This window comes from Sinocyclocheilus rhinocerous, unplaced genomic scaffold, assembly GCF_001515625.1.
Source record: "Sinocyclocheilus rhinocerous isolate Xijiao unplaced genomic scaffold, SAMN03320098_v1.1 scaffold263, whole genome shotgun sequence".
NCBI classification, from domain to species: domain Eukaryota; kingdom Metazoa; phylum Chordata; class Actinopteri; order Cypriniformes; family Cyprinidae; genus Sinocyclocheilus; species Sinocyclocheilus rhinocerous.
This window is the reverse complement of record NW_015645086.1, coordinates 653,631-678,937: the sequence shown is the minus strand read 5'-3', so window position 1 is coordinate 678,937 and position 25,307 is coordinate 653,631. Positions and strand designations below refer to the sequence as shown.

The 25,307-nt window shown below is 37.9% G+C and overlaps 1 protein-coding gene and 1 pseudogene across 2 annotated transcripts; both read right to left on the bottom strand.

The window, feature by feature from the left end:
• Positions 1-3,491, bottom strand: part of LOC107705693 (proteasomal ubiquitin receptor ADRM1-like) — a 6,867-nt pseudogene extending 3,376 nt beyond the window's left edge.
• A 1,060-nt stretch (positions 3,492-4,551) lies between these two features.
• On the bottom strand, positions 4,552-24,525 carry LOC107705692 (oxysterol-binding protein-related protein 2-like). 2 transcript variants are annotated; one of them, XM_016509093.1, is made up of 14 exons: positions 24,441-24,525; positions 15,446-15,587; positions 14,115-14,238; positions 13,814-13,889; positions 12,947-13,081; positions 12,635-12,732; positions 12,270-12,452; positions 11,574-11,681; positions 11,389-11,478; positions 8,711-8,837; positions 7,309-7,431; positions 6,539-6,662; positions 6,363-6,453; positions 4,552-6,266 (listed from the first exon to the last, which is right to left on the bottom strand). In XM_016509093.1, exons 2-14 carry the CDS (start codon positions 15,480-15,482, stop codon positions 6,164-6,166), a joined length of 1,419 nt encoding a protein of 472 aa, XP_016364579.1. In that variant the 5' UTR covers positions 15,483-15,587; positions 24,441-24,525; the 3' UTR covers positions 4,552-6,163. The 2 variants fall into 2 exon arrangements, with proteins under 2 accessions (XP_016364579.1, XP_016364578.1); XM_016509092.1 differs by lacking the exon at positions 24,441-24,525 and adding an exon at positions 15,706-15,789.
• Positions 24,526-25,307: the final 782 nt, after the last annotated feature.

The window sequence follows — 25,307 nt, the reverse complement described above, 5'->3', positions numbered from 1 at the left end:
TTTTTTTTGCAATGTGGCCCAGTTCAAATACCATTTACAATAATGGACACAGAATATTACTTTAAAATAAATAACTAATAATAAAACTCACCAAGTCCTCCCAGTCCTGTTGGTCCAATCAGCTGCATGAGTTGATTGTGACTCATATTACCCAGGAGGCTTTGCAGACCACCTTCTCCTTATAGAAAATTACATGTACAAAAAGGGAAATTCACTTAGTACTCTTCTTGACAAAGTGTCTGTCCCAATACCTACACTTGCTGTCACTGCACTTGACCACTAGTGTGCGTAGAACGATTACCCGATGGGGCACACTTACAAAATAGAGCTGTAAAAACACAAAAAAAACAAGTAACAACTTTTAAAGAGCACATTTTGATTTTCAATACTTTAAAGTAAACTTCTCGATGCCTGTTTGGTAGTTCGTATGCAACAGACAGCAATTTAGTAATTGTGGAGCTTCTAATTAAGAGATAAAAAGCAGCTGCAAATGTTTTACGAAATACACATAATAATATATGTTCCAATACAACATGCAGCTTTTTATATTTTACTACCAAATTATATGTAATATCTAATTTAACTTAGTTCCTACATGCAGTAAGTTACCAGTTCCTGAACCTAATGAATGATGTGATATGCTTAGCCTCTGAAGCGCTGCCAGTGACAGTGGATTTAGTGAGAGCTTTAGCATTTCTCAGACCTTGGACAGTCCCCGTGCAGTTTGAGCTTGAAAATGTTTTAAAATAAAAATAATTATTAATGTAAGTAAATAAATAAATAAATGCGCACCTTAAATACCTTCAAATATTTATCCAGTTAAATAAAGTGACAAATGAAAAAGAGTGACTACGTTTTTTGGTATCTAACCGTCATAGCTGCTAAATGTATTCAGCAAACACAGATGTTTTTTTGTTGTTGTTGGCTGTGGTAAGTCTATTCTACCGCACTTGAGAAATCTATTTTGACATTTCTGATTTTTTTGGCCCGTCTGTTGCTATGGTTATCACTATATCAATCATCACAATTTTAGTAATGATTCACAATCATATTAGTGGACTCACTCCCAAAGCTTTTATTCAAGCTGCTAAGGAATTCTATATAGAAAGCAAGCAAGAGCGCTCTCTTTATAAATCACAGAAGCTGTCAATCACTTCAGTTCAGCATGAGCTCATACTCTACACTCCTGCAGCTGACTACACTGCACAATCAACCTCTCTACCTCATATCTTCACTATTTATTAGTTATAATCAAAGGACACGCAAGTGTAGAACTCAGTCAGTAGCTGGGTTTCCATCCAAAGTTGCAAATTTAACTTGTGCACAAAATTGGAATATCACATAAAACATTTGCGAATAAGCACCGTTTCCATCTAACGAGTCAAAGAGAACTAAATCGTCACTTCCTGATAAACTGGCACTACATATCACTAAGAAATGTATGAGAAGCCACCGAATATAATAGTTTTCATATATAATAAATTACTTGCGTCACAAGCGAGCAGACGAAACACAATAAATGCGGTCATTGCTTTTGCAGTTGTGTTCTGGGAGGCAATTATACAGAAATACTTTGATGACAGACTTTGCTTGTGCATTTTAGAATGACCTTAACAATATTTCAGATGCTGTGCAACGAGATCGGTCCGCTGGTTAGTCAGGTTATGCGTATGCGCAAAGTCACATGACTTTTTTTTTGATGCGCATGGAGGAATTTAATCGCAAAATGTGTTTCCATCTCCCATTATTCGCGAGCGTAAACACTTTTGTGAATTAAGGGAATTTTTTTCCTCTATATTTGGCGTTTCCATCACTCGTTTTTGATGCGATACTTCAAAATACGCATAAAAACGGAGTTATGGAAACATAGCTAGTAAACGCATTCAGCATTCTGAGCAGATTCTGATTAACCTAAACACCTTTGATTGGCTATGATGCGGAACACTTCACAAATATTTTGTAAATAGAAATATTTCCTTTTGAAAATAGAAACCAGGTTATGTACACCATATTTACTGGTAGTGCAAAAAAGCCTCAAACCTAGTTTCACAAACTAATTTGTGAGAATCATAAAATGTATGGATACAAAACAGACATTTTTATCTGAAAAGTGTCAAGTATGCATCCCTGACTCATGTATAAAAGCTGTCAAGTGGTCAAGACTGCACATGTGGGTATTGGGTCAGGCCCAAAGTAAGACGCATGTTCTCCATCTTCTATCACTCACCACCAAGAGCAGAGAGTTCATGGCTACCACCTCCTCCACTGCCCAGAGCCCCTGGAATGGGGGGGTTGTTCAGGTATTCGTTGACTTTGCGACAGTACTCCTCATCTTTATCGGTTTTCGGCTCCTTTAGAGAGATGAGATAGAACAGCAAGCACAAATGTGATGACAGCTGATCAGGTATCACAATCACCTCCGAGTGCAACATTTTATTATATTCTGACAAAGCAAATCTGAAATGCTGCGTCGCAAAACGCTACAATCTTTTACTCACCTGCATCCAAAAGAACAGCCTTTTAGAGCCGGCCTTGAATTTCAGCACATACACACGTCCTGTAGTGCACTGGTTCACCCGCTTGAACTCGCAGTCATCCGGGAATATTATCAGATCCTGAAACACAAAATCAAGACTTCGATATCCATATAAAACATCGCCGGTCGACCGCTAATAGTAAACAGCCCTCACATCCTCCACATTTCCAGAGGTCCTGTCCTTCCAGCAGAAGTGGATGAGCGAGTCGTCTGTCTGCTGGATGTAGACGGTGCCTTTGCGCTTGTCCGGGGTCACTGTGCTGCCCTTCAGGGTCATTTTACCGGCCCTGAACTCAACCAGATATTTACTGGATGAGCTGCGGGAGCCAGACACCAGACTGGGGAACAGAGCTCCTGATGACATCCTCACTGCTGGACAGACATTACAAACAGTTAAAACACACAACATCATTTTAAGCCACTTCTGAATTAATAAAAAAGCAGGTTTTATCAAAGAGATCAGTGCTCATCTTCAGCACATAGCTGATAAACAACATGAAGCTTAAAGATGTGAGCACAGTTACTCAGCAAGATTTATCAGCACTCCAGCTGGCTTCAAAAGACAGCAGCTGGCTTGTATTTGTACAAATATATTATTTTACATATTACCTTAATATATACTATAGTACGACAATTACCACAGTTTCACCCCCAGGTTGAAAATGTAATCATATTTTCATTGTTTGGTTCACTCAATTAGCATTAGCTGCCATTTAAACACCTCAAGCTCAACATGACTGCGCATTTTGTTTCCGATGCGTATTTAAACGGTTCTCGCCGCTATAAATCCGATAATAACATATTGTAACAAAAGCACATCATACCGGTGGATACGTCTAGTCTTTCGTGGGTTTTCCAGCAGCAGATATGGGTCTTTAAAGGGACACTCGCTGAAGAGTTGCAGACAGACTGGCGAAAAGTGGCACGAGACTTCCTGTATCCTGTTAGCCGTGTTCCTATTGGTCACGTTCGTGCGTAAGGATGTATTTGATTGGCTGAATGACATGTCATTCTTTGCATGCAGCATCTGCTGTGTCATTGAGTGCAGACAGAGCCGCTTTCTTTTCATGTACTCACCTAATGATTAGTGCAATGTAATATTTTCATTGAATAGTCTTTAAGGAAATGTTTTCTACCGTTTGTAGCACTTTCACATGAGGTTATAATGTTGGTCAAGTTTATTTGCACAAAAACGTAGTATGAATGAGTTTTCACAATTGAGAACAAAATGTACAAATTTCTCAAGCACAAATATAAACTCAAATTAACGTCAAATTAAAAAAAATATATTCTCTTTTGTCAAAATCAAACTTAAGCCTCATTCACATCATGACACAAAACCTAACAAATACAGATTTACTCCACTGCCTAGACCAGTGAGATCAATTAAAAAAATATTACAAAAGCTTCTTGTATATTGACAGTTCCAGTTAGTGTGTACAAAACCACATTTCTATAGGAGTGCAATACATTTATACCGTGCTTTACATTCAGCATTGCTATCGAAATAAAACACCTTTTTATTTAATTGCACATCAATATCAATATTCAGCCTAATACAATATAAAATATTATAAACCACAAAGAATTTTTCACAACACTATTGATATCCAGGTAGTAGTGCAGAATTCCTGCTTTTAAAGGAATGAAACAGAGAGGTTTTATCAATGCAATTTATTTTATTTCAAAAGAATCAACGTTCAAACTAAAATTTCAATTAGTAGAATTTATTCTCACCAGAATGGCATCCCCTTTAACTCTGTTCAAAAATGAAGTATAACCCTCATCTCACAGAGAAAATACCTTATGACACCATGATCAAAAAAAAAAAGAAGAAAATTCAATACTATAAACATAAAGCATTGCACAAAGAAAGGAGCTATGTGCTTATGATTGCTAGAAATCTATGTGCAGCATCTTGGAGCATACAGACATTCGTACATTGAAAATATGACATCCAGTGAAGAGGAACACTTAGTCATTCCACTTACACAATAAACTGACACAAAGCCGCATAAAATAAAATCTATAGTTTAATTGTGGAATATTAGTTTTATAACGCTATTTTTCAAATAATCAAAATGTACATTAAATCAAGGAAAATATACAATACAGGATGCAAAACAAGTAGTGTACTGAATGTAATGCGTGTATCTAACAGATGCTGAATATATTTTGACATTCTTGTTGACGTTTAGTACTCAGACGAGGGGAAATATGGTTAGAAAATTAAATAAAATGTCTAACATATTCGAATAAATCTTAAAACACCTTTAAGTGGGAAACAAACGGCTCAAGATGAAGTACTAGTGACTCACAGATGTGTTCAAAATCAGGCACTGTGGGAAACAAAACATGTTTGTGTACTTGAGAAGAGCAATGATTGCATCAGTGTGCTTCAAACCCACTCATCTGACCTGTACGCTTCAGATCATCTCTACATGAAAAGAATCGCTTTCATGATGAAGGAGTATATGATTAGTTGTCAAATACTTTTCATGGCATCTACAGGCAGGAAATATTCTCTCAAATATTTACACTTACATAAGCTGCCATTCTGTACGTTCATTAAGACTGAAATATTATGTGGGGTTTAAGCAGTTTGATGGGTTGCATAGATTTTGTCCCGTTTCTCAAATACACAGTGTACATGTCTATGTTTGAGAACGGTGATAACAGATGCAAATGCTGATGGATAAAACAACCCAAGACACCCTACTTTTCATAAAACAAATTCAATGGACAGTGCTTGAGGAACAATTTAGTGTGACACCAATACATTATAAGACCTGTGAAATATGAAAATGTGCATTTACAGTATGTCAACAAAGCCTGATTAAACAACAGATTAGTGTCGGTACAATCAGCCTATTTTACATCCCACGAGTCTCTGCTGAAACCACGAAGTGAAAGGAAAAAAGAAAAACAGCTTTGAGACCATTTTTAAAATGCATGATGAGGCTATTTTACGTAAAGCTTAATCTGAAAATCCAAAAGGCAAAATATTGTACCATTTAAAACAAAAGCTATGGCTTTTTACATTAACTGCCACAAGCGCACACACATCTACACGCACTCACAGTTCATTATTAACATTCATCATCATTCACTAAACATTACGTCGTTATTTCATTAATGCTTGATCACCTTCACGCTCAAACATCTGGAATTAGTTTTCATATGTTAAACGCCTACTGTACATGGAAAACGGCCAGAGCAGTTCAGACTCAGAGTCACATTTTATTGGTGATATAACTACATCTTTATCAAGCTCCAGCATCACTGACAGTGAACAAACTGGAGCTCTGATGAGGGGTTTGTACGTTCAAAGGCAGAAAAAGGCAAACTGGTTCTTCTACTGCTGTTTTGACGCTTTCCTCCATTGATAAAACCCAAAGGGCTGATGGGACGTGAGAGAAGATGCTCCCAAAGGACAAAAGCACAATCATAAACGCAAGTGCTGAAGATGGAGGCAGCTCAATATTAATGAGAGCATAAGCGCTATCGTTTTCGGTTGGATACGATATGGTGCATTGTGTAGAGGGTTGGTGTAGATGAGGAGAGAGAGAGAGAGAGAGGGAGGAAGGAGGTGACAAAACCTCTGCCCTTTGAACTTGCACCTCCTCATCAGTAGATATCAGGACAGTCTGTGTATTTCCTATCAAAGTAGCCACCAGTGTACAGCCAGTCCTGTGATCCTGTGTACGGATTTGTGCATAACTGAAACCACCTAAAAACAGTAGGAGAGGTTAAAAATATTGCATAAATAAAGCACAACACACACACACACACACAAAGCAAGCCGTAAAAACAGAGCAAAACTAACCTAGTCGACCACTCTTCATCATCTTTGGCCCGCTCTTTACGAGCTGCTCTCTGCTTCTCTTCCAGTCTCTCCTTTTCACTGCTGGCTTCATCTGCACAAAGAAAGTAAATGAAATCAAATGTTAGTCTTTAGCATGTATGAACAGCAGGGGGCGCTGTAGGGCTGCAGTTCATTACCAATGTTGCCGTTCTCCATGGCTCTGATGTCAGGCCGCAGGCGGCAGTCTGTTGGTGCCAGCACTCCTTCCATGCCAGGCTCCAGCTCATTCAGCGTCATGGCAAAATTAGTGAAGTTATACATCTAGAAGTGAACAGAAGGGGTTTAGAATCAGGTAGACCACCATTACTACACTACCGTTTAAGAGTTTGGTGTCAGCAAAACTTTTGTTCTGTAAGAAATTAATACTTTTATACCGTAAGGATGTATTAAATTGATCAAAAGCAACAGAAAAGATATTCATAATGTTACAGAAGATTTTCATTTTAAATAATTGCTGTTCTTTTGCACTTTCTATTCAAAGAATCCTGAAAAAAACATGTATCACGGTTTCAACATTGAAAATAAATGTTTCTTAAGCAAATCAGCATATTAGAGTGATTTCTGAAGGATCATGTGACACTGAAGACTGGAGTAATGATGCTGAAAATCAGCTTTGCATCACAGAAATAAATTACACTTTAAATTCATTCAAAGAGAAAACAGTTATTTTAAATTGAAATATTATTTCACAGTTTTACTGTTCTTACAGTAAAACTTTTGATCAAAGAACCTAGTCTTAGTGAGCATAAGAGACATTAAAAAGAAATGATAAAAAATGATCACACCAACCCCAAACTTTTGAACGGTAATGTATTTCACCTTTTAAGAAATCATCAGTTTGTTTACGAGTTTGTTTTGTGCATTCAGGTTACTGAACAATGAACATAACAGTGATCAGAGTGTGTACCTCTGCTGAATGAGGTGGTCTCGATGATATTCTCCATAATAATGTGCTACCAGGAATCACGGCCACAGTCTCCTGTACATCAGGCATTTCATCGGCATCCTCGTTGATGGCTTCTAGCTCCTCCTTTTGGTGCAAGTACATAGTTTAAACACTCAGACAGAACAGTAACATTCCCTAAATGCTTTAATTTGTATTATTCACACAATACCCAGTATTCAGAAAAAGCATAAACTCGGACAAGATATCAAATCAAGTGGCATCTCCAGTATATCTATTGTTATACCATTTAAAATGTTCTTTTTGAGAAATGTTTGGCTTGAAAAGTGAGCTTGGGATTTCTTTAAAACAAATGTCACTTGGTTACTTAGTTTCTTGTGCAAAACACAAAAGAAGATATTTTGAAAAATGTTTGTAACCAAAAAGTTTGGGTGGCCATTCACTTCAATCCTGTGAACAAATACACGGAGACATTTCTCAAAATATCTTCTTTTATGTTCCACAGAAGATGAATTGTCAATTAAGCTCCCACACTGAGAGACGTGACGTCTGTTAAATATAGCAATACACTGGGTGTGTTGTCATGTAATGGGACACGTGTTAAAATAAACAAATGAACTGACAAAAGCCTGAACAGAGGCAAAGGACTAAGGCATGATGAGTATTTTAACACACCTGCTCTCTCTACACCTACACACAGCTCTTCTGTACATACATAAGCACATATTTAAACCACACACAAATACAAACAGTTCAGTAACCCTAAAACAACACTCCATTATTCGGTGCATGAATCACTACAGACAGTCTAAGATGTCTACACCTCTTAATGATTAGGGCTGGGCAAAAAAAAAAATCGATTTTTCGATATATCGTTTTTTAAAATGTGGCGATTCAATATCGATTCTTTTAGGCCACAAATCGATTTTTTTCAATATTTATTTCCGCAAACATTGAACATAAGATTTACGTTAATCTTATTACTAGTCTAATCCACTAGATGTCACCCCCTTATTTGCCTTGCGCGATGTTACAACGGAGAGTCCGTCATTCATTCATTGAGCACCAGTGCGACTGACCCGATCATCATCATACTTGTGATTGCGCTGAGGGGAGCTTCAAATGTTTCTACGTGTTTTTGCAGCGTTGAGTAATCAATGTATCACAGACATATCTCACGAATCCGTGAAAATCGAAATCGAATCGAATTGGAACATCTGAATCGATACCCAGCCCTATTAATGATACTAGTCTACATCTTTCTCTTTGTTAGCTTAACATGAACACACAGAGAGCTTTGCTTTAGTTTTAAAAAGATAAAGAGCTCAGTTAATGGAAGCATTAGCAGTCAGGGAAAGAAGCAGCACGAGTGGTCAACTATTAGCTTTGCTATCATCTTTCACACCTGTTTCTGTTTTCGAGTGTCCGTTGTTCCCTTCTTCTCGAGCTTCCGATGGGCTTCGTACACCTGCGGGTCGACGCTCCACATACACTCGGTCCATTTCCCATAGATCACACAGCACTTCTTCTTACTGCACGTGACACACAGAGGAAAGAACAGAAAACATGTATTCATTCAATAAAGAACAATAAAGAAACAGGAATGTCTCTTAAATCCATTGAAACGTTGGCATGCTAGTTGTTAGCTAGCAAGCTTATTTCACAAACTAACATTTACACAAAAAGAAATATCAGTTCACCGGTAAGTGGACGGATCATCAATTCATAAGGTTTTCAGGATCTAGGAACATGAACTCGCTGTAGATATTTTGAGTCAGATTCTCAGTTTCTCCATTCAGCTTACTTCTAGTTGACTTTATTATTGATGTGTGTGGACAATGTGTCGAAAATAATTCTGATCGCCCCCATGCTCTTGATGCCATCATGATGTATATTTATTATTCATTAATTATAATGTAGTTAGACTGAATATCGACTAGTCTTTGGCTAACAGAGGATAGTGACATTTTTCTTTTTTTTAACCTTAGTTAAGAGATGAGCTGAAGCAAATTTTGGTTTATATCAAAGAAATGAATATTACATTGGTCAATGTTGTTGTATTTTCTTTGTATCTTCTATGTATATTTCTATGTACAGTGCACAGCATAAATGAGTACACCCCCTCTAAAACTTAACAAATTCAGTAATTACTCGTTACTTAGAAGACATGTTAGGGTTCTTTGGAGATGTAATGTTCCAACAAGCCTGCTTGATCAATTACCAAAGAAGAATGCCAAAATTATTCAGCAAAATGAAACAAGCTGTTTTTCGAGCCTGTCTCTTTAAATGCAAAATAGCTGCTGCTCCCCGCCCCCTTTTCCAGAATAGAGCTGCGCCTTTACAGCTCGTATCTGCTAAAAACATCGGTTTTGGTTCTGATTATAATGTTTATCGCGCTGAAATCATGCGTTTTAAACCATACGAGTTTAAACTTCAGATATAAGGTTTTCTGAGCGCACACATCCGAAGCACACCTGTCACAGCATGTGAGTACTAAGTTTAAGATAAAAACACACGAGTTACAAAAACAGTGGATCACAGATTAAGGGGCGGTAATATTATAATGAGATCCCTTTGCCACGTCACCAAGGAAGCGAAATCAGACGTGCTCCTTTTCTCAGAGGCTTGCAGAAAAAGGCTTACCAAAACAAAGCGATTGGGTTAATCTTTTTCACGTTTCCATGGTTGGTAGATGCACTAGGGACCTGATTATAGCACTTAAAACCTGGAAAAGTCAAATTTTCATGATATGTCACCTTTAAGTTCTCATTTAGTGATGAGTGAATTTTTGCTAGAAAAAGAGCCGGAGAAATAACATGCAAGTGTCTCAGAGCCGGCAAAAGCTATGAAAAGAGTGACACTTTATCGACGCAACATGCAGAAGTGACATGCATGGTTGTTGTCACCACTAGAACTACCGACTGTAGCCAAAGCACAATAAACTCATTTAACCTCTTCCAGGGCCCATATTTACAAAATAGAGACTTCTGGGAATACATACTCTGGTCTCAAGAGACCAAGTCAAACATTTCGGATCCAAAAGCATCAAAAATGTTCTGGTGTTGCTAGAGGAGGAGTACAGAGAGAAGTGCTTGGCAAAAATGCGTTTTAAGTTTAGAAACATTTTGAGTCTCCCCCTCCCTTGCCTCACAGTGCTTTGGTCCAAATGCCTGCTATCCTCTTTTACATCACCTCAGTGTTGCCAAGTCCGTGGTTTTCCCGCGGAATTGGGCTACTTTAACACTGTTGATGCGGGTTGTTTTTCATGTCCACGGGTTGAAGCGACCACAATAATGCATGCAAATTTTACCGGAGGAACCCCTGCCGAAAAACGTGTATTTTACCCCCCAGAACGTCTCCCTCGAAACGCGATTGGGCTAGTTTTGGGCTAGTTTTGAGTAGCAACTGGGCGGGTTTTGCTGCGAAAACCTGGCAACCCTGCATCACCTACACACACACACACACACAAGTCCGGTGAGCGAGAAAAAAGTCAATAGTTGTGGAACTCCAAGGCTGTCAAGGCTATTTTATTCACTTAAACATCGAATGAAGTGATTATTTTCTCTTTAATACAGATGATGGCAATGTATTTTTCGATGAGTCCGCTATGTTAGCAATAATAACGTTAACCGCTTGACAGATAGTAATGTCTACAACAGACACGACTGCTGTCGCGACGCGACCACAACAGCTTGAAGTTGTCTCCCTGTTACACTAATAGTAGTAAGGCTTACTTCTGTGTAAACTTTTCCTTACAAGTACAATTTTAGCTGTTATATTTTGTGTTTTCCCTTCAAAAATTGCTCTTGAAAAATGTTATGTTTATTGTCCCCCCCCCCGCACTGTTAGACGAAATTTACGCCCCTGACCAAATCTAAGTAACAACTCTTTTATTGGACAGTCGCACTCACACAATAAATGAATCGAGACTGAGTGCAAATAGAGCATTTCTATAATAAAAACATTTGCTCTTTTATGCAAAGCTTTATCCATGCTGCTAGGTGTTAGTATAAATCCAAGACGACTGATATATTGATCAATGGAACAATTTTCTAATTTAAATCAAGTGAGTCAGGATCTCACCTCTTATCCTGGATGTAACCTTCAACTCTGTGCAGCTCCTTTCCAAACATCCCACAGGGTTTAAAGTTCAGCACACACTTCTCTCCAGTACTAACCAATTACACATCACATTAATCATTCAAACATATCCATGTGAATTCACAATAGAATAGATGGGTCATAAAAACTGAACAGTCTGGCTTTACCTGTGGTTGACAATTTCTACAGTGCCGTACTGTTCAATCCACAGTTTACCAAGAATTATATTGTGTACACAGCAGAAAGGGTTCGTCCATGTGTATGCCTCTTTATGCCTGTGAGGATAAAAACACACACACACACACACACACACAAGCATGTGAGCAGGCAGTTACTCGGCAACCCCAGAACCCTTTGCTCTAAAATCCAACCAGGATACCACTGACTCACCCAAGGAAAATCTCACTCTCATAATCAATAAACCTTTTCATGAACACATTAACAGCAAGAAAGCTCACAAAAAAACACCATTAGCTACATTAAAAATGTAATATAAAACAAAACAGTACAAAAAATGAACAAAAAAAAGCTCCAAACAAAAATCCCCAAAACAACAAAAACCAAAGCAAAACAAGAACAAACCAAACCAAAAACAAACATATCAGGGAATATCTCACACATTAACAGCAAGAAAGCTCACAAAAAAACACCATTAGCTACATTAAAAAATGTAATATAAAACAAAACAGTACAAAAAATGAAAAAAAAAAAGCTCCAAACAAAAATCCCCAAAACAACAAAAACCAAAGCAAAACAAGAACAAACAAAAGGCAAAACCAAACCAAACCAATAAAACAAACATATCAGGGAATATCTCTATCAGGGCCTGTACATGTGTGTGCACATAAAGATGGCACACTCACTTGTGAAGCTCTAGCGTGATGGTCCCTTTAGGCTCTGCCTCCACACTTTTGCCCCAGAACTTGAGTTTGGGGTAGATGGAGCCGTGGAACACAAAGTCACCTGTCAGACTCTCAGTGTGAAACGCACTGATTGGCGGATGGTGACTCACCTGCTCTGAGATCAGTCTGAAACCCTGATCCTCCCTGAGAAAGAGAAGACAACAAGAGAGGAGGAAGGAAGCATTTAGGGGAAGGAGAAGTAGAGTTACATAAATGACAGACACCAGTTTCCCTCCAGAGCAATTTTGATCAAACCCACATTTAACAACATCCTCAAATCTTATCAGCATAGTTTGTTATTAAACACTCTGCTGATGTGTCTTTACCGTGTGAGTTCATAGGTTTCTCCTAAAAGCGGGTTGAAAGGTTTTCCAGTTCTATCCCACTGAGAAGCTACTGCAGACACAGCGAAGGCAGCTACCGTCTTAAAAGAAAGACAGAAAAACATGCAGTATTAAAGGCCGGTTAGTAATACTAGTAAACTGCACAGCATATACTAGCACTGAGTATAGCAGTAAATGTTATGACTTCATTGATTAATCTTGATATTAACCCGGCCCTAGCTTATACTGAAATTATACACTAATTATAAAGTCCAAGCTCAACAATCTGCCTTTAAGAGGAGTGTGTGGTCTCACCTGCATCCTCTGTATAGAGTCGGACTGTGAGCAGGCTTTCTGGATAAGGTATGTGTGCTCCATATACTCAGAGATTCTCTGTAGAAAGCTCAGGGGCTCATTGAACACAATGGGCATGGTGATCTTGGACAGCTCCTAGAAAACAGCACCAGCAAACAGGCTGAACAGGACCAAACACCACTACAACTTCACGAGTTGTGCAAAACTTCACATTTTCAAACTAGTTGAGTATTAGTTCTTAAGGAAACCCTGCATAACGTACACTGCTATAGGGCTATGTCCAATAGACAGTGTCCAGACATGTTCTTTAAGGGGCCCCAACACACATTCTTGAATGAAAAAACAGCTGGATGGAGTGTAAATGAATAGAGAGCATCCTGAGATAAGGTTTTAAAAAAGTTAAACTGTCAGCTTGACGTCATCTTGAACAGTGAAATGTGACTGCATGAACATAATTTACTGCTGAAAATGACGGACTAAGAGATCGATCAGACAGGACTTTCGAGGATTTGGATTTCGAAGATTTCACCCTCTCGAATGAGAAAAAGAAACACAGGGCTTGATTTGGTCCATCAGGAATTGATTGGGCCACTGTCATTTGCTAATTGCTGTGTTCTTATGTGAGTACCAGCTGCTGGAGGCGAGGGATTATTACTGACCCGTTCTCACGCTGGGCACACGTCATCAGAGAACAGGTACCGTTTCGAGGGGGAGGGGATGTTAATGTTTTTGTTTGACGATTACGAGGGCACATGAATTAAAGAAAATTATGAGGTCCACCGAAAGATAATCACTGAAATATTCCACAAAAATAAGATAATTAACCTTATGTTAAACTTACTGCTAAAATTATTTATTTATCCTTACCAGTCCAATACATTTCTTGAGAATGCTCCATATGCTAAAATCATTCCTGGAGAACATGGGGGCAGGAAGAGACGACCTAAGAGGGCAGAAGAATGGTTTCCCATTCATAAACATGCACACACATCTCTTAAGTGTACCAACATGTAGAACTATGCAGATTATAAATGAACGAGAATGAACTATAAAGATAAGAAGAACAATAAGAACCTAGAGAAACAAAAGAGAGGGAGGAAGATTAAAGGCAGAGACAAAGAGCATGATAAAGGAGGATATGGGTCACAGCGCTGGAATCTGGCTCTACCTGTGCTTCTTAATTCCGTTCTCCAGAGGAACCGCTCCATTGTTCTTCTGAGCGCCGGCATACACTACAGCATCTTTAAAACTGGCTTCTGATGTGCCTTCACACGACTCGTCTGAATCCAAGCCTGGGACACACAAGCACATCTTATTTACAAAGACAGTTAGACGCATGTCTGCAAGCAAAGTATTTTTGAAATACGATACAGAAAAAGTATACTGCTTAAACGAATGTTCAAAATAAATAAACAAACAAGTTACTCTACAAAATAAATTACATAAAATATATAAAATTAGGGTTGCACAATTAATTAAAAGAATTCATAGTTAACAGTTTTTTTATTAATAGTTTTTTTATTCACATTTTACATATACAAACAGGCACGGCAAACCTGGATTTTTTTCCCCACAATTTTTGTCTGAAAAATAGCAATTCAAGTTTTTTCTCCCCTAAATTGAGCAGCCCCTTATAAATATATATTGGCTGACAGCTGATATAGTCATTGATATTTCCCTTAAAAACATCTCTCTTCAAAATTTTGTAAAATTAAATGCAGAAGACCTCACCAAATATCTTCTGTACACCTGATATCAACATGCAACTATTAACTATGGACCTATTTAATAACATGGTATAAAATCCGACATTTTGTACCATCTGTTATGAGAGATTCTGCCGATATCAGGCTTCAGGAGCCCAGCACAATGACATGACAAAGTTGTATTGCCTTGTTTATTTATTCATTATATTATTTTTATCTAATTTCACCTCAGCGATGACAGAAGCCATCAGACCATCTGAACACAGCACTACATAATTGAAGCCATCAACAGACTGCGGTAAGCCGACACCAGAACGGCACGCTACGTTGCGGCCACTCTGTCATAAACACACAAGACTGAAGGCCAAAATCAACAGTGGCCAAAACACTCACAATAGGGGACAAATGAGATCGTCCTCAGAAAACACAGCTGTTTAATGCTGCTGTGTGTGAACTCGGATAGCACTGAGAGAATGGCAATGTTTTCATGACATGCGACAGCTCCAGACGGGCTTGTGTCACAGAGGTGACGTTACAAATAACTTCTGATCACTAATCAAGTAGTTTAACTTAATTTCCTTCAGGATTTAAAATTTTAGGAGGTACCTTTTTGTCTCAAATATCCATTCATCACCACTACAATTATGTGCACAATGTCTGTGATTACAAAGCTAAAAAGTCGCAAAAAAAGCAGTGAGAATTGACGTAAAAGGACACTTTATTAAATACTAAACATACTATTGGTTATTTTTTGTAGCAGCTCTACCATCACATGCCATTTAAAATGTCTCACCTGTGACGGCATCAAAGAACTCATCTTCATTGTTCATTGTAGAGAATGGGCTGCCAACACGGGGTCTCTAAAACATGGTCTCTCTTTGCCTTTTCTTGTTTCTAGAGACTTGTTAAAACAACCACGTCCAAAACAGAGACACCTGTGGAGAGACAAAAAGTCAAAACCAGATTCAGAAACAAGAGAACAACTCAATGGTGCACCTTAGAGTCCATTTCATGAAAAAATGGACTGAAGTGAACAAAAATCCCATCATTCACCTGTTCCTCCAATGATCTTAGAGTCTAAATTTATGCACCCATTCATCCATCATGTTTGACTGAAACTAGCTGGCCACTCTTGAAACGAGAGGTGGAGCCAGTGTGGGTCTCCTCCCATGGGCTTGTATGCAGGAACACATTTGATTTAGAACTGAACTTTGGACTGGCTACTTCCAAAGAGTGTAACCTGACAAACAGACCTGTACTGTGACGCATACGGGACAGCCTTATCTCAGTCTAGACGAGACCTGAGGGAACGCTGCCTTCTAGCACGGTTAAAGTCTATTAGCCAGCTACGCAACTTTATGTAGCAATTGCGGAGTTAATTAAAGAAAGCTTGCTGAATGTTTTTCCCGGGCTGTTCTAGTAGGTTGACATTTATGCTCAACGAATTCCCCAAACACAAATTACTGGAGAGCAGTTTTATTACAGCCCCAGGACAACTCTGAAGTCTTTAAGTAATGTGAAAACTGAAAAGCAAAGACAAATCAAGTAGTACTGAAGAGTCCTTCACTGCTACACTTCTTTCTTCAACCAACCAACCTGCAATATTAGGAAATACTTTTGAAAGCACTACACAAAATACCTTGACAATTCAATAGTAGTGTTTGCCAAGGCAAGGGTCACTATTACTACTGCTTATAATTAGGGTTAGGGCCCATTACCCTTGTATTGATTGTGAATGACACCTCAAATTGTGAATCTTCTGGGAATAGGTGTGCTTTATTCTTGAAAGCAATCTGACGGACAAAAAGAAAACCAGCAGACTGACTGACACTGAAGTAGAGACCAGAGAATCTTCAAGTAACTAACCACCGACAACACCTTAGCAACACGCTAAAAATTTAACAATATACTGGTATATCAGACTAATTAACAAAAGTAGTACGTCACTCATGTAATGGTTCCAAAATCTACTAACAACTGGTCAGTCAATGTTAAAAGTTTCAGTGAATTCTGAATAAACGGTTGCAATTGAAACGGAAAAAGCAACAGGGGGCCGGTTGCACCAGCTAGACGTAAAAATGCTGGGTGTGACTGAATTGCTCAAGACATCATAACAAGTGAAGCCACCGTGCCATGATTTCATTGAGTAAACATTTCCTAACAAGTCCGCGTTTTTATATCTGAAGTCTCCCTGCATTCCCATGACAGATTTCATTAAGGTTAAGTAAAATATAATAAAATGTAATACAATGCTTCTCTCCAGAGTTATTTTTTATTGCTGACTATCAAGTTTATGTACAATGAATGTCTTTCCTGAGGTAAATGTGACTTTACGTGACATTGTGTTTTACTGGCATCTCTCTGTGGCTGAAAAAAAAACACGTTTATAGTTTGTATTTTGTGATAAAATTGACTTTGAAAGAATTTGAAAGCTGATAATTTATTTCTGATTAAAAGTAACAAAGCACAAAACTTATTGCGATTATTAGAATGACGGGCAAATCATGACTTTTCACTTTACACCTACCTCTGACTAGGCGTAAGATTTAGTCTCAGACGTAGCACTAAGCCGAGATCGTGCAACGGGTATAAATTTTACGCACGACTTAAAGCGCATTTTACGTCTTACAACCGGGTGTACGTCCAGCTGGTGCAACCGGCCCCAGATCTTTTCCACCTGGTGACGTACATCTGTGAATGGGGCAAGGACTTCTTTATTGTGTTCCATCCATCGGTTGTTGATTGAATTTTGACATATGGCTGTTGTACTCAAAGATGAACGCGAGCTTGCAGTCAATTTTAAAAAAGGTGCATGGTTAAAGTGGACTAAAAGATTGGAGAAGTCTGACGGTTCCCCTAGAAGATCAAGTTTGATTAAACATTATGGGGTCAAATATCACTGGATTTTTTAATTCAGATGATATTAAAAATCTATTTTCCTTGCACGTATGAATCAACTCATTGTTCCAAGTTTCAAACAGCTATTCAAAAGCATCTCAACCACTTTGCAAGGCCTAATTGGTTTCTGATGACCCAAATCACGTGATGCTTGTTTTCAATTGGGAATTGTTTTTCTCAGTGCAGGTCAAGGTTATTTATGAGCCTTTAAAGAGAAAATGTCAGGGGTCAGGCCACACAGACGACTCGTGAGTAAATCAGAGAGTAAGAAATGAGTAACTGCAGCGTAGAAGACAACTTTCAGCTGTCTCTGTCACAGTCAGACCCACTCTTAACATTAACTGTTTTTCAAAAAATGCAGACAGTCAGGCTTCAAAGAAGAAAAGGGATGTGATGGTGTGGTATGTTATCTTAAAGGGATAGTTCACCTAAAAAAAAAGTTCTATCAACATTGACATTTACTCACCCTCATGTTCTTCCAAACTTGTATGACTTTCTTACTTCCATTTAACATAATAGGAACATTTTTCCATATACAACTTTATTTGGTGACAGGCATTACATAGCATAAATGAATACTAAACAGAAAAGAAACGTAATATATTTGTATCCTAATATATATATATATATATATATAGTTTTTTCCAGTGGTTGATTGGTCTGGGTAAGAAGAAAAAATGTGTACATGTATCTGCAAATATATATAGGAGAAATTCTGAATAATTTACTGGATTTGCATACTATATAAGTCATATGACCGCTCTGACAAAAAGACCGAAAAGGTTTTTCACTGATAATTATTGCCTCTAGAGGGCTGTTCACCGTGGTGACCGGATTATAGTGGTGATATTGTGAGTTTGAGTTGAAAGGGAATTAGATCAGCCTTTTGTGTTCCATTAAAGAGAGAAAGTCATTTGTATTTTAAATAACACAAGAATGAGCAAAAAATAACAGAAATTAGATCTTTGAGTGAGCTATCCCCTTAAATCCACATTAGAGTCAATGTCAAAATAACCAAAGGGTCAACAGGAGACACCATCAGTGCTCTGAAAGCAAAGACGATAGACAAAGCGAGAGACGGCATTGCCCAAGGTTTTCAACAGAATCTGATACATTATCTCTGATGCACTTTCACCTACATGGGAAAACAAGTGTTCTGCAATCAGCTGAAATGTTAAAATAACACTGACGTCTCAGCCATCCCCTGAGACACAGTGTTGTGCTAGAGTAATGATCTCTGATCTGTTCCCAGGAGCAAGAGGAACGAAATCAGAGACGACAGAATATGGGTGCCGTGGCAACCGATAATCACGCACTATGTCTGCGTGAAAAATAAAGACTCAGGTGCAGGTGCGGTAATGAGATGCCTGGGTCTTACAAGATCCAGCACCCTATCAGGTCCTGTCACATTTGAACAGAATCCTGTTCGGCTGAACCAGGGGATAGAAATGAAATTTGGGAAACGAAGGGTTGACAGAACTGATTTGGTGTGATATTTGCCCATAAGGAGGCAGAATCAGCTGGTTTTCTGCACTTTTCTGGGGGTAAATCTGCAGAATTTATTGTGCATTTATTAGATTTAATGTATTTGAATGTATTTAAACATGGTAAAAAAGTGGCTTAAATTCTTTAAGGAATAGTTTACCCAAAAATTTAAATTTGCTCAATTTACTTACCCTCAGGACATCCAAGATGTAGATAGAAGATGTAAAAAAATGTAACATTACACTTGTTCACCAATGGATCCACTGCAGTGAATGGGTGCCGTTACACTAAGAGTCCAAACAGCTGATAAAAACATCAATATAATCCACACCACTCCAGTCCATCAATTAACTACATGTGAAGTGAAAAGCTGCGTGTTTGTAATAAAAATGAGTCTAAAAATTAGACATGCACCGATCGACCGGCAGCAAGGGACCGGAATTAGCCAATTTTCTGCATGATCGTCCAGGCCGCGAGAGAATTTTACTTGCGTGACTGGACAAGAAGCCTGATTAAAACGTCAATAACAAAAATAACTAGGGAAGCACTGAAACTTGGCCACCAAAAATTTTTGCTTGAAAATGATTCTGATTTTATTGCATTCAGTGTAAACGGCGACATTGATATTCCAGATGAGGCTCGCACAGCCTGTCTGAGTGAGAAAGAGACTCATGCAGAAATCAAAACAAATGAGCTCAACAGCACACACAAAATAACTCACAGAAAGTTATAGATGCATACTGTGGATGCATATGCGGTTTATACAATAGTAGTTCAATAAACAAGAAGTTAAAATTAAGTGACTAACATTTTAGACACAATATTGACTGTTTTTGCTCAATTTGGCAAACGAAAATAGTTCCAATCAAAGCCACAGCAGAACTGGTGTGTGTCTTCCATCAACACAGCGGCGTTTTGTTACTGAATGAATCCACATTTTTGAACGAATCCAGTGAGTCAATGATTCAGTAACCCATTCATAAAGACAGTCACTTGCCTCGTTTCTGAATGAATCAGCCGTTTGAACGAATCAGTTGAATGAATGACTAAATGACTCACTCATTAAAACAGTCATTTGCTACTGGTGGTTTGGTTTCGTATTTAAAAGTATCATTGCATTTTTCCCAACATTTCTTATTTGTATGTTAAATTATTTAAAACAATAATAATTAATCTTATGAAATTATTTATGCATTTACAATTTTGCGGTGTAAATGCATTTATGGCACCTCGGCTTCATCAAACAGTCTGTGTGAATATATGCCACTTCAGATGCAGCTTCTGTGTTTCCTGCAGTGGAAAGATGGAGTTTGTTGATACTGATTTCATCTGAATGGTATACTCTACAGTTTCATATTATTCTAACTGAATTAACTGAAACAATGTAAGAATTTGATGTGAAAGATCACACATTTAATAAGGTTAGGGAAAAAATGACAATTTATAAACACAGTGAGTAATGACATCTATTTTGTTATATACAGCAACTCGTTTTCAGTTAATTGTTATTTCTACCTCTTTCCAGTCACAGAGCACTTTATTTTGGGAGTTGTTTAAGTGAAAGAACATCTGTCTGTAACTTAGTCCAGATTGGGGGAAATTTAAGGTTTAATAATTTATTTTATTATGTAAATAATTTGTTTGCTTTGAAAAAAAGTACATACGTGTTCGTATTAGGGCTGGGACAATAAATCGATGCATCGTGAATCGTGAAATGATTCTGCGATTTTCCGAAGGCATCGCGATTCTCTCTTGAATCGATTCGGAGCTTAGTTTTTAACAGCAGATGGCACTGCATGCTTTAGAAATAACCGTATTCTGCTTGCTTCCAGTTCCTTACACACGCACCATTTAAACCTAAAATAATCATTCATAAAGTTTGAAAAGGTTGAAGCGAATTACAAGGATGTTCACAGTGGGCTGTGTTTACATTAATATCGCATCATAAAAGCATAAAAGCCGATGTGCAAGTACATTTAACCATTTATATTACTCAGCTGAACGCAATGTGCTCTTCTTCGTGAGCACACATTGATACCTAACGACGAAGAGGAAGTAAGTAGACAAAGAAGATGCATAGTAGAGTTGCTGGTCTCATTGGTGTCTGAACACAAAGGCCTTTATGACAAACGCGACAGCGACTACAAAAATCTCGATTAGAGGGAGTTGTTATGGAGAGGAATTGCAGATCAGATAGGATTCGATGTGGCATTTCTTTTTTTCGTTAAGCGCCATCTAATGTCAGGGAGTGAATTTGCACGTTCACTCGGCTCATCGCCAGCGAAAATCGCTTGGGTATGAACACAAAAGACGCATGAAAAATTTACCGAGGTCCGGACCTCGGTGGCCTCATAGCTGGTTACGAGTAGAGATGCACCGATAGATCGGCCAGGGATCGGAATCGGCCGATTTTCCTCATGTTTTGTTACCAGCAGCACAGGCAATAACTTCAGCCGCGCATTCTCGCTCTCTGACGACCCCTTCTCTCTCACACACGTCTCATTCGCTCCGGTTAAATAGCGCTTGTATTGTCCGTGGATAAACTCTTAAAGGGACCGCAGTCCAATATTTATGCTGCTGTCTGTCATGTTAATCAAAGAACAAAAGACAAATAAAATCACTTTCTGCTCTTGACTGAATACATTTTATAACTTTAATAGTAAGCATTAATCTGTATTTAATTTTTACAATGAACTGGATGTGCTATTTTACATTTGATTACTTTAATTTCTGTAGTGTTTCTTACCTGAATAAAAACTTACTTAACCTGAAAAACTTAGTTTCATAGCTCTTTTTATTCTATTGCATTTATTTGAGCTGTTGTTTGCAATTTTTTTTTATTTGTTCTTATTTTATTACTGACGTTTTACTTGTGTTTGTTTTATGAAAATAAAACTTTGCGTTGAAGTAGATTTTTGTTTGTATATGCTGTCAATTATAGTTCTTAGAAAGAAAATCGGAATCGGCAAAAATCGGTATCGGCAGATCACACTAACAAAAAAATCGGAAATCGGAATCGGCCAAGAAAATTGCAATCGGTGCATCTCTAGTTACGAGCCTGATCATGATGCATCGATTTATTGTCCCAGCCCTAATTTGTCAATTATAGTTCTTAGAAAGAAAACTGGAATCAGCAAAAATCGTATCGGCAGGTCACACTTACAAAAAAAAGAAAAGAAAAAATTCGGAAATCAGAAATTCGGAAATGCATCTCTACTACAAATATGGCTGAAATGTGAGTCCTCTATCCATAATACTGCCTTCTCAAGTGAAAAAGTCATCCTGTCTGAATCAGGAGAGAAATAGGCAAAAATCAAGCACCATTTACAAGCTAAAACAGTCCAAAACAGTTCTAAACAAATATGTTGGTGGATTTTGATGTGAGAGGACAACAGGGGATGGACTTTCTCACTGGAGAATGCAATATTACGGATTATGGACTGGTATTTTGGCCAGAAGTTACAGTTAAAACACCTCAATAATGCATTTGTTCCTTACAAACAAACACAGCTTTTTGCTTCACAAGGCTGATGGACTGGAGTCTTGTGGATTACTTGTGGATTATTGTTTTGTTTTTATCAGCTGTTTGGACTCTCATTCTGACGGCACCCATTCACTGCAGAGGATCCATTGGTGAACAAGTGATGTAATGATTAATTCCTCTAAATTTGTTCCAATAAAGAAACTAACTCATCTACATCTTGGATGGCCTGAGAGTGAGTACATTTTCAACAAATTTTCATAAAGTCATAAAGACAATTTAGAGTTTATTAAGAATGATGGCCATTCCAAATTTGTGAAGGTTTTTCGCATAGGTACCAGTGGCAGAGGTAATACCCAAAAGGAAATGACTGCCTAATAAAGTGACTAAGGAAACACACAAACACCTACGAGATTTCAGAAGTGGAATGAATCAAGTCTTTTGCTTTGCTCACAGTTATTGAGACCTTTGGAATGTAGTCTGCTTGGGAGAGGTGCAAGCACATACCCGACAATGACACACACTAGTTAGCGAGTCAAGGCGGTGTTGGGAATCTCCATGTGCGTGCACATAAAACAAGGCAGTGACACCTTGCTTTACTCTGTGGAATGTGGCCTGATACTCATCTACACTCACCGGCCACTTTATTAGGTACACCTGTTCAATTGCTTGGTAACACAAATTGCTAATCAGCCAATCACATGGCAGCAACTCAAAGCATTTAGGCATCTAGATGTGTCTGAGGAATGTTTCCAACACCTTGTTGAATCTATGCCACGAAGAATTAAGGCAGTTCTGAAGGCAAAAGGGGGTCCAACCCGGTACTAGCAAGCTGTACCTAATAAAGTGGCCAGTGAGTGTATATCGGTCTACAGACTTGCCCCAAGCTACACACAATATAACACCTCAGGAACGGAAATCAAGCAATAACTGTTCAGCGGTCAATGTGGCAGACCCACTTTACAATACTCTACCCTTTTACCCACTTTAACACCAGAAATGGACTGACAACTTTTTTTAGGTTACACAGAAATGACATTAGTTTTCATCAGATATAAACACAGTTTCTGCCATTCAAAGCCTTGGAACCTACATGAGTCAACATGACACAATGCAAATAAATCAAACACTAACACACAAGCCCCATTGAAAAAAAAAATCCTCTGGGCAATACCTGTAATTCTGACAGTTTTGCTAAAATAGGACGTTTGGAATGACTTACAGAAAATGAAAAATTTTGTCTTGCAGTAAAGAAAGTTCAAGTGACTTCTGTCTCAGTCATATACTGAGCAAGATGTTTCGAATTTGTAACATGCCGGTGTATAAAGCCCCAGGGAATAAGACCAACTTGAACACACTTAAACGGATGAAAACAGCTGAAAGCAAAGCGTTTACAAAACCTCTGTTTACTTTTAATAGGAAAATGACAGCTGAACAGCCCTCAAACTCAACACGACAGGGTTCGACCTATAAAACTCATACTGTAAATCAAAAGACAAAGCTTTTCTGGATATTTTTTGTTTATTTGTTTGATTCTGTTGTCAAACGTGAATAGCGGCGTAGACAAATATAAAAACAGAACCAAAATATTCAGCACTCTCACCCTCAAAAATCTGGGCTGTGTCCCAACCTGGTGAACTGCCTAACCAGACAACATTTTTGGGAATTTCTGGTTTACTCACTGGGTTTCGCCAGCGTTCACTCATAATTGTTGTGCATGTAGGCAGCTCCCTAGGTTAAGAGGCACAGCCGGAGCCTGTAAACAGATGCTAACGGGCTAAAGCTCAGCAGCTTAACTGACAAACTTACTTAGCAACGGCGCGAGAGCTTTTCGCTCGCTGGAAAGCGTTGCTTTAAACCTTTTAGATACTGGCGTGAATGAGTCCAAAGAGCTATTGTTTTTTTTGTTTTTTTAAATCGTTACCTGTGATGCTGGCTGGATTTCGCTTCTCTTGGGCAGGGATGCTGCTGCTGCTGCTGAAGGGCTGACACACAGCCGGAAGAGACCGATATGGGCGTTATGATTGACTTGTGTCTTGGCCAATTATAGTGCGGGAATTTCGTCGCCTGACGGGTTACGTCAGAGCCAGACCATTTGCATTACTCACTTGAACTCAATAACATTTACTTTTAAATTACTAAATATGGGACACAATAAATAAATATGTTTCATATATAATAGCGAATAAATGTATACACAATTTAATTATTTGATTTATTTTAATTAATTAAAACCATATTTACAAAAATGGACCAAAGTCACTATAGTTTCCGTTTTCCACAAAATGTACACTAAATTTCATAGTTACAGTTATTGTTTTAACTTCAAGTAGGTATTACCTGCTGCTGTTACTAAATAAATTTAATTAAATGTTAAATTAAGTTCAATTAAATTTTAAATTACATTAAATTCAATTTTAAATTCAATTCAATTCAATTAAAAATAGCAGAAGGAATCTAAAGAAGATTGCTTCAAGAAAATTTGTATGAAATAAATCTCACATTAATTTAATATTATAATGACAAAAGAAACGATGTGACTACTGTATTTTATTATATGCCATACAGTATGATATTACTGTTTGTCATGGCAGATTTTTTTCTTTTTTGCTCACATAAATATGGTTATTGGAACAATAGTGTATGTACAGCATATATTATAATATAAAATTCTAATTAAATTATTATGTCATTTTAATGTCATATTTTAATATAATTAATTTCTAGTATACATTTTACACTGTATATATATATATATATATAAGTATCGCTTTTTATTTCTCCTCTTTCC

Bases quoted from the DNA above. Each gene is read 5' to 3' on its own strand.
- LOC107705692 (XM_016509093.1), bottom strand. From the start codon at position 15,482: ATGAACAATGAAGATGAGTTCTTTGATGCCGTCACAG. The intron at 14,239-15,445 runs GTGAGACATTTT...TGTGTGTCCCAG, and splicing joins GTTCTTTGATGCCGTCACAG to GCTTGGATTCAGACGAGTCG. The intron at 11,479-11,573 runs GTAAAGCCAGAC...GTAATTGGTTAG, and splicing joins GTAGAAATTGTCAACCACAG to TACTGGAGAGAAGTGTGTGC.